At 51.8% G+C, this 11819-nt stretch overlaps 1 protein-coding gene across 1 annotated transcript; it reads left to right on the top strand.

The window, feature by feature from the left end:
• On the top strand, window positions 1–11819 carry SYP (synaptophysin). The gene is made up of 7 exons (XM_032474836.1): window positions 1–73; window positions 1233–1298; window positions 2382–2506; window positions 5289–5484; window positions 6204–6395; window positions 7598–7925; window positions 10188–11819. The coding sequence occupies exons 1-6, from the start codon at window positions 38–40 to the stop codon at window positions 7919–7921; spliced, it is 939 nt and encodes a 312-aa protein (XP_032330727.1). The 5' UTR covers window positions 1–37; the 3' UTR covers window positions 7922–7925; window positions 10188–11819.

The following is an 11819-nucleotide window of genomic DNA, read 5'->3' as shown; positions in this document are numbered from 1 at the left end:
CCTTGCTAGCAGGCGCCTGCCGCCCCCCGCATTGCTGATGCTGCTGCTGGCCGACATGGACGTGGTGAATCAGGTACGCGTTCCAGCACCGCGGACAGAGCCCGCCGCTGCCCGGCATCCTCGCCCGGTTCGCAGCGAATCCGCCGACTGTAAGAGGTGGTGGCCAGAATCCTAGCAGCGGACTACCGGCCCCTGGCGCTGGGGCTGGGGTCTGCGGCAAGAGAGGGGAGGAAGGGGGAGGTGGAGAAAAGAAGGAGTGCGCCCTTTGCCGCAGCGAGGGCCGTCCTTACTGCAGCAGCGGGGCTGCCAGAAGCCGGTTCCTTACAGGCAACCGGAGAGGAAGAGAGGTCTTGGGGCTAGGGTATAGGCAAGGAGGGAGGGGAAGGGAGAGAGGAAGGAAGATGGGGGGTGCTGCGGATGAGCTGGGAAATAGAGCGACAGAAGGCGTGGGGGCGGGGGTGGAGGGGAGGGCTGACACCTGCCCCTGCCAAATAGAGACGGTACCCTGGTGGACGACCACCCCTTCTCCCAGAGCAGACCAAGGGGACGATTGGTTTCGCCTCTCCCAAACCCCTAGTCTCCCTTCCCCCAGCACGTATCCAGTGAAGCCATGTCCCAGCCCTCCTCCACCTTAATCAGTCCAGACCCTCTCTGCCATTGCACTCTTCTTCACCACCTCCAAACCTCACCCATCTCTAACCAGGACTAACCCCTCCCCATCCTCATCACCTCAGACCCCATCACCATCATCTGACTCACCTTTACCGATGCAGACCCCTCCCCCACCCTATCCTACCAGACTCCCTCCCTGATATGATTCACCTTCACCACCCAAACCCCTCCCCCACCCTAGTGAACCCCAACTCCTTCCCCACTCTCTCCACCAGATCCCCTTCGCCATCGACTCACTTTTATTGTTTCAGACTTTCTCCCCTTCCCTAACTCATCGTGACTCCATCCCCATCTTCCTCACCCCTGACCCCCTCTGCCATTTATCTCCCTATATTTCCCCACACCTCCCCACCAGTCCTGAACTGCTAGGGTTTTCTCAGAGACCCTGAGCTCACACCTTCCCCAAAGTGTCACCTTCTCCTTTTCACCCCCTCTCCAAACATCACTCCCTCCCCGAGGTCACATGCCTTATCCCTAGGGGTCATTGCCTGGTGGCCTTGCCCCTCACCTCCCTCTCCATCCCCAACAACCCCACCCCTCCCCACTGCTTCTCTCCTCAGCTGGTGGCTGGGGGTCAGTTCCGGGTGGTCAAGGAGCCCCTTGGCTTCGTGAAGGTGCTGCAATGGGTGAGTGTGGTCTGGGCTGTAGGGAACAAGAGAGAAGGAGTGGGGTCCAGAAGAGCAGAGGTGGGAGGGAGGAATGGATGGGTGGGTAGGGGGCAGAGGGGATGGGGGAATCGAATCAGGCTCCAGGGTGAAGTCTGGGGGATTGGGCTAGAGAATGGATGGGCTATGATGTGACGTCACATAAGGCCAAGGGTACCCCCATGGTGAAGTGGAAGATTGTGACGTCCTGCTTCCTCTCCTGAGGTGAGAGAGGGGCAGGGGAGGTGGAGCCTGGAGCTGGTTGCTGCAGGAAAGACGCAAACCCAGAGAAATCCAGAGATAGTGAAAGAGAAAGAGAGAATGAGAGATCGGGAATGATGAGATAGAGGTGGAAATACCAGGAAAAAAGAGATACAAAGATGGGGGGGTAGCAAACAGAACGAGACAAAGAAAAGAGAAACAGAGAAAGATGCACAGAGAACAGAGATGCAAAGAGAAACAGGCACAGGAAGAGAGGAAGAGAAATGGGGTGGGGGAGAGAGAGAGACAGAGAGAGAAGAGACTTTCCAGAAAAAGAAAAAAAGAGAGCCTATAAATGGAGGAAGAGAGGCAGGAGGGGGACAGAGAGACCGAGTCAGAGACAGCACAGAGAGACCAAGAAACAGAAAGACAGAGAGAGAGAGAGAGAAAAGAGGCAGAAAGAGACATAATAGATACCAGAGCGGCAGAGAGAGAGACAGAGACATCTGAGAAAAAGACACAGAGAAACAGAGAGATATCGAGAGAAATAGAGACACAGGACAACAGAGACAGGCAGAATACAGAGAGGCAGAATACAGAGATAGAGACAGACAGACAGACAGAAGGGGAAATCAGAGCATTATTGAGAGATAGAGACCAAGAGAGACACTGGGAGAAAGACAGCAAGAGATAGTCACACCCCTCTAATCAGCTTGTCCTTGGGCCCGATGAGCCCTGATTAGGGGGTGGGGGTGGGGACCAGTCCATCTGCTGCTGCCTATGCCCCGAGCCATCCAGAGGAGGGCACCCCCATCCCTCATGCACACAGGCTCATCATGGCCATCCCCATCCCTGCTGCCCAAGGTCTTTGCCATCTTCGCCTTTGCCACATGCGGCAGTTACAGTGGGGAGCTCCAGCTGAGTGTGGACTGTGCCAACAAGAGCAAGAGTGACCTCAACATCGAGGTCGAATTCGAGTACCCCTTCAGGTGTGCCCCTACCCTAGCCCACCGTGGGATCCTGACAGACCTGGGAGGGAGGGGGAGGAGAGGGGGGAGGGAGAGGGGGCCGCGGGACCACCAATGTTTCCTCCCCAGTGGCTCCTGCTCAGCCCCCACCTCAGGAGACCACACCCACTCAGTCACTGCGCATGCACTGAGCACCTACTTTGTGCCTGGCACTGCTCTGGACATCTAGGACACGTGGTGACCAAGACAGGCATAGGCTGTTGCCCTCTGGTTATGTCCAGTGAAGGGGAAGAGTAGGAGACTGGCAATAAATAGGATTTTAAAGTAAATATATATCCTTGTATGAATATATATATATAATATATCTTAAACACAGTAGGTGCTCAATTAATGTTACCCAGTATTATTATTTAATTCCCATTCATTCATTCCATACACATTTTTTGAGAACCTACTGTATGTCAGGTACTGCTCAAAATGCTGGAGACATAACAGTAAACAAAACAGACCAAGCTCTCTCCCCTCATGGAGCCAACATTATAACAAATAAATTCATAAAGAGGATAATTGCAGATTGGGAGAAATCCAAGGAAGGGGTTCTCATGCAGGGTTTTGATAGAGAATAATGAGAGGGTGCTGCTTAGCTACAGGGAATGATTAAACCCAATTAAACAGGTCTGATCGTTATTGAACCCATACCGTGTGCCAAGTGCTAGGTACACGAGAGACAGCACTAGCAGGCAAGGTCATTGCCCTCATGGAGATGCTTAATGCCTAGGACTGGGGAGACAGAGACCCAGAGACACCATTTCAATAGATGCTCCTGAGGCTCCTCCACTACTAGGACAAATCACATAACTGCTCTGGGTCTCAATTTCCTCATCCGTAAAAGAGGATAATAATACCACCTTGCAGGGTTATGCTAAATATTAAATGAATTAATACTTGTAAAATGCTTAGCATGGTGCCAGGCACACAATAAGCGCTCCATAAGTGTTAAAATAAGGAAAAGAAATAAGTTTAAGGGACTCAGGAAAGAGGCCCAGCATTGAGTTGGAAATGGGGGATTTTTGAGCACTGAGTGTAACTATACACTCAGGAGGTCACCCGGGGTGAGACGGAAGAGTGAAGAGAGGAAAACCCTGGCACAGGCCCTGAGCTATAACCAAAAGAAAAGGGGGCACCAGGGAGGCGTGGTCTGAGAGGCTGGGGGTGGGATGGCAACTGGGGATCCAGCAGTTCACAGAAGCCAAGAAAGACAGTCTGGGGAAGGAGAAAGAGTTGCAGCCTGGGATACTGCTGAGAACAGGCCCTTTGGGAATCCAGAAGACCACAAAAATCCAGGGATCCCCCAACTCTCCCATGCATAGGACCTCGAGTCCTGAGGGTCTGCCTCTTACCCAAAAGTCTCCCAGGGAAAAAAATACTTTGCCCTGTATTTTGCTTTGACCAACCCTGCTGCTGCCCCAATACCCCACCAAGGCCCTCTCACTCCCCCTTGGATACCCCTTCTAGTAACCCAGCCCCCTAGAAACCCAGACATGCAAACCAGATCCAACTCCTGGCCCCATCATCTAGCAGCCACACAACCCCGGGCAAGTAACTTAACCTTGCTGAGCCTCTGTTTGTTCATCTGTAAAACAGGTATAATAATGCCTGATTTAAAGAATTGTGGGGGAAGATCATTAAATGAGGCAGTTCTGGAAAATGCTTAGAGGTGATCAATAAATGCAAGCCCTTCCCTCAGGACCTTTGCTATACTAGGGCACTGGCACCATTTGCTGGTCTCAGGATTCTGCCCACCCCCCAACCTGAGGCCAGAGCTCTGGGACCTCACCCCAGCCCTTCTCCACAAACACATTTTCTCCCTAGGACCCATCTTCCATCACACAACAGGAAAGGCCTTAGCCCCGGACACCTTCCCAATCTGCCCCTGCCCTACATCTCACATACATGCATCCTGTTCCAGGATCCCTTCTACCCTCCTGTCTGTTGGTCTCCACTTATTTTGTAGTCTCTGAGCTCTCCTTGGCAATGTATACATTCGTTTTTCTCTCCAGGACCTGAAGTGAGGTAGAGAGAAGAGTCAGCATGATGTAGGGGGAAAACACAAGATTCAGATCCCAACTCTGTCATTCCTTTGGCAGCTGTGTGACTTTAGGCAAGTTAATGCACTTCTCTGAGCCCCCGTTTCTGCCTCTGTATACCTCACATAATAAACATTTTTTGAGCGCTGACTTTGTGGCCACACTATTCCAGGCCTTAGGGGTACAACAGTGAACAAAGCAAAGGAAAAAGCCCTGCCCTCTTGTAGTTATGGCAAAAATCAAGGAGAAAACTAAAATACACAGTATGTCCGATGGGATATCACAGCTGCAGACAAAAAGTGGAGCAAAGAAGGGGGCAAAGGTGTGCTGGGAGGGAATAATTAGATTTAATTTTATATAGTGAGATCAGGGAAGGCCTCATGGAGAAGGTGACAAGTGGAGTGAAGCTTGAAGGAGATGAAGTGAGTAGGACATGAAGATATCTAGAAGAGCATTCCAGTGCAAAGATCCTGGGGTAGGAGGGTGCCTGATATGTTCTATGAATAACCGAGAGGCCAAGGTGGGAGTGAGGGATGAATAACACCTATTTAACCAGCAATCAATGAAATGTGACTGGTACACAGTAGGTGCTCGTGAATGGTTATTTCCTCCTCTTCCCGGGACCTTGTCAGAATCCGGGGGACCCATGACTGGGCAGGGGGGAGGGGGAGGGAGTTCTTAGGGTCCGGGCCATACCTGCCCACCTCTCTCCGCAGGCTGCACCAAGTGTACTTTGATGCACCCACCTGCCAAGGGGACCCTAACAAAATCTTCTTGGTGGGGGACTACTCCTCATCAGCTGAATTCTTTGTCACCGTGGCCGTGTTTGCCTTCCTCTACTCAATGGGGGCTCTGGCCACCTACATCTTCCTGCAAAACAAGTACCGAGAGAACAACAAAGGGCCCATGCTGGTGAGCCCCCACAGCCAGTCCCGTGCATGCAGGGGCCAGGGGACACGGAGCCTCGGGGACACAGCCATGTTCGTGGGCCACACCAAATCCCAGACAGACCTGCATACAAGCAGCCATGATAACAGCCACACACATTATTGCTGCTTCTGCTGCTGCTTCTGGGAGCATCAGAGACACCAGGTCATAGAGTGACAGGGACACATTCATAGCCCACACAGCATCCCAGACACCCGGAAACTTGCCACCTCTCACAAAACCACACAGTCTAGATGAAAGAAAAGAGCACACAGAGGTTCACTGTGACAGTCATGCTTGTCATCACGCCACAGACACACAGATCCCTCCACAGCTGTACTCAGACACCCTCATCCTAGACACAAAATGACACAAATTCCCACACTCAGACTAAAGTGGAAAGACACTCTACTTTCCACAGGTTCGGCAACCATCCCACAGAATGCTCCCCACACACCAACACCACATACCACAATCACACTCCCACATCCTCTGTGTCACAGACACACACACACACACACACACACGCCCAAGCTAGGAGGGCCACCTTCAAGTGAGGGTTGGGGGCTTCAAGAGTTGGAAACGCAGGGGAGAGACAGGCCTCTTCTAGGGGAACCCCACTCCCAAGAAAGCCTGTGATCTGAGGTGGCCCTACAACCTGGCATGAAGCAGCCTACTCACAGTGTGGTCCTCCTCTCCCCTAGGACTTTCTGGCCACAGCAGTGTTCGCCTTCATGTGGCTGGTTAGCTCATCGGCCTGGGCCAAGGGGCTGTCAGACGTGAAGATGGCCACTGACCCAGAGAACATTATCAAGGGGATGACTGTCTGCCACCAGGCGGGGAATACATGCAAGGAGCTGAGGGACCCTGTGACCTCTGGCCTCAACACCTCAGTGGTAAGCCCTGGGAATTTGGCTGGGCCAGTGGGAAAGGTGGCTGGGAAACTTAGTCTGGCATAGAGAGTGGTGGAGAGAGAGAATGAGAGGAGAATTTAGAGGAAATCCAAGTGGGCTTCCTGGAGGAGGCATGCCAACAACAGAGCCTTGAAGGATGAGCTAGCAATTGCAACCACTGTGACACCACAGACTGTCCCCAAGAGGAGAATGTGATATCTTCTGTCCAATTAGGTTGGGGAGACCTGGATCCCAGGCCCAGCCTAGTCATGTAGAATCTCTGGCAACTCAGTACCTTCTTGGGACCTGTTTCCTTCCATGCAAAATGAAAAAAACAAAACAAAACAACCTTGAAATGGTTCCCATTTGGACGCCCCCTACTGGCCAGAGTCAGACTGAGCTCAAATGCCAGCTCTGCCAATTACAAGCTCTGGGACCTGAAACTAATTACTCAGCCTCTCAGGCCTCAGCATATAAATTGAAAACAAGAGGTCCTGCTCCAAAGTTGAGTATTTAATGAACTAATAACATACAAAGTGCTTAGGAAAGGGCCTGGCACATGGTAACTCGTATACAAACGTTACAGATGCTAAGATTCCAACTCTCCTTTTCTGTCAATTGCTGGCTATGAGACCTTGGGCAACTTAGCCTCTCTGGGCCTCAGTTTCCTCAACTGTACAGTGGGAAAATTACTCCCTGTCCCCAAACTGAATTACATTGTATATATTTATACAAATTCAATATATTTGTTTTAATATAAAAGTATATATGTACATACTTTATACACGTGATTTATACATTTACTTGTATATACATGTGTATATAGGCATTAGTGGTATATCTACATGTTCAATAAACATGCATAACATTTTACTACACATTATAAATTCAGATTTGTTTACTATATTTCATACATGTATAAACATGTGTATATGCAAATATATAAATACTTACATATGTAATGCTGATAAACCTCAACATCTCCGGGAATCTGAGTTCTAACACCCCCCGCGCCCCTCTCCCCGCCAAGGTGATTTTTCCTGCACATAGACATTCATGCGCTGGGACTTAAGAGGGTCTAGGTTTCAGAAACCACCACCCACCGGAAGCCCGCGGATCCAAGCCCGACGCAAGCGGCCTCGATGTTCCCCGGGGCCGCCAGGGCAATGGGCACAGGACGACAGCCGAGCTTTGTCTCCCCGCAGGTGTTTGGCTTCCTGAACCTGGTGCTCTGGGTCGGCAACCTGTGGTTCGTGTTCAAGGAGACAGGCTGGGCCGCCCCATTCCTGCGAGCTCCTCCCGGCGCCCCTGAAAAGCAACCGGCGCCCGGGGACGCCTACGGCGAGGCAGGCTACGGGCAGGGCCCCGGCGGGTACGGGCCCCAGGACTCCTACGGGCCCCAGGGCGGCTATCAGCCAGACTACGGGCAGCCCGCCGGTGGCGGCGGCGGCTACGGGCCTCAGGGCGACTATGGGCAGCAAGGCTACGGCCCTCAGGGTGCGCCCACCTCCTTCTCCAATCAGATGTAGCCTGGTGAGTGACGGGCGGGCGGTGCAGCCAGAAAGGGTTCATGAAAGGAGACGGGCGGGTCAGTGAACCAGTAAGAGTCAGGAGTAAATAGTACGTAGCTAAGCTAGCCGGACAAGTGAGGATGGGAGTCTGAAGGAGTCAATAGGGAGGCGGAGCTATGTACTAAGGGCGAAAAACTAGCCAATGATGGAAGTCAGGAGAGTGGAACTTGAAAATGGGCAGAATGAAGAGCCAATGGGAGAGGGATAGAAAGGTTTCTTTGAGGGAAGGGAGGGGCGAGAGAAGTGGGCAGAGCAACCAATGAGGGTTGCAACCAGTAAAGGAGGAACTAGCAGGAGGACATGCGTAGTGGGGAATCAGCCGGGCTCAGGAGCTGAGAAGGGACGACCAGGGGTGGGGGTGGGGGTTAGCCAAAATGTTAAGATAAGTCCAATAGATGCTTAGGGTAACCTGGCTTGGATCATGAAGGTCAGACAAGCTCGCCAATCCGGGAGAAGGTGGTAGATCCGCCACCTCTCCGCAACCCTGGAGGTGAGGGAGGTGGTGTGAAATTTCAAAGAGGCAAAGGGGCGGGGCGGGGGAATTGGAAAGTCTTGCCAGCCTTCTTGTTGGGCCTCCAAAAAGAAGTGAAATTTCCCTCACATATAAGGAGGGAAGATGGAGAAAAGAGGCATCTGAGGGAATGGCGTGAGAAGGGAAAGGCAAGGAGGTGGAAATAAGTGGGTAAAGGTAGCTTCTGGCACTTGGCCAGGATGGAAAGGGGACAGAGTTTCTTAGGCATCTCATCTCCAATTCATTAAAAAATCTTATTGGCTCTATCTTCAAAATATATCCATAATCTTTCCACTTCTCACTGTCCCCCTGGACGTCTTCACTGATTTCCACCCCTATTCGCATTATATCCTACTCCCAGCATGGGGAAGGATCCTGTTAAATCCTAAATCACTCCGCGACCCTCCTGCGTTCATGGCACAGATCTCTGCTGGGCCTCCCATCTCACTCAGATTAAAAGTCAAAGCCTTCACTATGGCCCATGAGGCCCTATACAATCCAGCCCCACCCCTCACTTCTCTGATACCTCACCTCCAACCACTGCCCCCACAACTCTGTTCCAGCCACGCTGGCCACCTCAATGTGCCAGGCACCATCCAGTCTTGGTACTTGCTTTCCCCCTAGAGTTTCACACCCACACACACTGATAACCTTATCTGGCCAGCTCCTTACAAGTCCCCTTTCTTATCTTATCAGGGAGCTGTGCTTTTCTTTATCACAGTCTGTAATTATTAGTTTATATGTTTATTGACTTTCTCTTCTACTAGACTAGGGGATGTGACCATAACTTATTCATGCTATACACACATCACTTAGAGCACTACTAATGTTAAGAAACATTTGTTGAGGAAATAAAAGAAACTATATAGCATAAGACATTTTACTATCATTTTACTCTTCTCTGCTTAAAATCTTCCCATGATTTACACCTCACTGAGAGTCAAAGCTGAAGTCCTCACAGTCTTTTCCACAAGATCCTATGACCCCGTTTCCTACCTCCCCGATTTCACCTCCTACCACTCTCCCTTGCTCACTCCACTGGAGCCCAACTGACCTCCTTGCTGTTCCTCAAACACACTAGACATGGTCCCACCCCAGGGCCCTTGCACAGGCCCTTCCTAGAATTCTCCCCCCCCCCCAAGTTATCTGCATGGCTCATTCCCTCACCTCAAGTCTTTATTCCAATGTCACTTCTTCAATGAGGTCTTCTCTGACTACCTACTTACCACAGTTACCTTTCTTCCCCACCTGGCATTCCTAATCCCCCTCACCCCAGTCTACTTTTTGTTTTTCCATTTCACTTATTATCACCTTATGTCATACTAGATAACTCACTTATACATCTTGGTCATTGTTTGAAGTCTGTCTCCCCTGCTACAATGTAAGCTCCAGCAAGATAAGGATCTTTGCTTTGCTCAACATAGTTTATCACCAGTGAGGAGACCAGCATCTGTTAACGGACTTTTTTGGGCTGGGGGAGAGGAAACCATCCTTTCTTTGGGACCTAACCTAGTGGGAGCAAGGTATATCTTCACAGTAGGGGCAGCTGGGATGAAGCTGACTCCAAGACTATAAGTGAAGGAAGAAAGGGAGAAGAAAAGGCATGGCAGGTAGAGGGTAAAGCCAGGGCAGAGGCACAGCAGCCCAGCCCTTCCACAAGAGCATCACCTGTGTCTGGACCCCCTCTCCTTTCTGTGTGTTTTGTCTCCACAGGTCAGTGCAGCCCGGGAGGACCCCATGGTAGGCAAGAGCTCAGGAGAAGGCCTGCCCCCCCAACATCCCACTCCTACACCCTGGTCTCCACCCCTCAAGCCAGGAGACCCTTAACTGTCTTTGCTGTTTATATATATATATATATTATATATAAATATCTATTTATCTGTCTGAGCCCTGCCCCTACTCTACTCCCCTCATGCATTAGGGCCCAATCTTGAATGGACCCCTCTCTTACCCCTTCCCCTGCATCCCTTGGCACCTCTCTGTTCCCTGGCCCTGTGCCCTGAGGTTGGGGGACTCTGAAAGGGGGTCAGGGAGGAGACAGAAGGCTGTGTGGGGAGGGTGGGTGTGACTTCAGACTCTCTCCCCTCTCTCTCTCTCCATCCCAACTCTGGCCTCAATTCCTCTAGCAATGCCTGAACAGGGGCCACTAGGAAAAATTCAACCCTGAGCAGGGGAGAAAGGCAGAGACCAGAGGAGCTTGGGACCCAAGGTGTTCTTGGAGAGAGCCTCTGGAGTAGAGGAGACTAGTAAGCAGGGAGGTTGGATTCCAGACATACTGGGTCTGGAGTCTCAAGAAGAGGGGTCGCCTTAGAGCATTCTGGAGTGGGGCTTGGAAGGAGGCTGAGGGTATGGTTCTAGGAGGGGTGGAGCTTTGAGTGAGGCAGCAGGTGGGCCAGGAGTGGGCAGGGGTTGGAGTAGAACAGGGTTCTATGGAAGGGGTGTGACTTGAGACCTGGGAACTGGGTTTGGAAGAGTGCTGAGGGCTTGGCTGTAGGAGTGGGGTGGGGCTTGAACCAGGCAGCAGGTGAGGCTCCAGGGTGGGTAGGTCTTGGATTGGGACCAGAATCGATGAAAGGGGTGTGGCTTGGAACATTCAGGAGGCTGACTTTGATTCTACAGGGGGCAGATCTTGGGCAAGGCAAGAAGTGGGATTCAGGAATGGATCAAACTTGAGGTGAGGTCGTGGTCTGTGTTCTAGAGGGTTCAGGGCTTAGAGTGGGGCGTGCATGGTGTTTTCAAAAGGGGCAGCCCCGCCCCCGCAGTGGAGCAGTGAAGAAAGTATGTTTTAGAGTAGGCAGGTTTGGCAGTGGGGAGGGCGGGGTGAGAAGCCTGGGGAAGGGTTTTGTTAGGGGTAGGGGGGAATATCCCTGGACAAGGCTGGGGACTGAGGTGGCCTGGGAAGAACTAAGAGGTAAGGCTTGAAGGGTAAGGGATGGGATCCAGAAAGAAGCACCCAGTAAATGGGATTTGCTGAATCCCTTGCTCATCCCCCGATGGGACAGCTAGGCAATCAGAGGACAGAGCCAAAGGGTCTGTGGGGCCGACCCACCCCTCTCCCCGCCTTCCCTTGCCTCTTCCCTCCCTCCGCACGCCCATCCATCCCGGGGTGGTTGGAGGCCCGGTCTGGAGCCCCTATCCTGCACCCTCTGCTGTGTCTGTGACGTCGGTAGTGCCTGTGATCGTGTGTTGCCATTTTGTCTGGCTGTGGCCCCTCCCCTCTCCCCTCCAGACCCCCACCCTTTCCCGTGCCCTTCGGTATTGTTTGAAGACTCCCTCCCCAAGGAAGAACAAATATGATTAATTCTCCTCCCCTAAATAAACTCAACCACCTAGTCCACAGGGCTC

The sequence above is a fragment of the Camelus ferus genome, chromosome X (genome assembly GCF_009834535.1).
Source record: "Camelus ferus isolate YT-003-E chromosome X, BCGSAC_Cfer_1.0, whole genome shotgun sequence".
In the NCBI taxonomy this organism is placed as follows: Eukaryota; Metazoa; Chordata; class Mammalia; order Artiodactyla; family Camelidae; genus Camelus; species Camelus ferus.
Note: the sequence above shows the minus strand (reverse complement) of the source record. Positions and strands in the feature narration are given on the sequence as shown.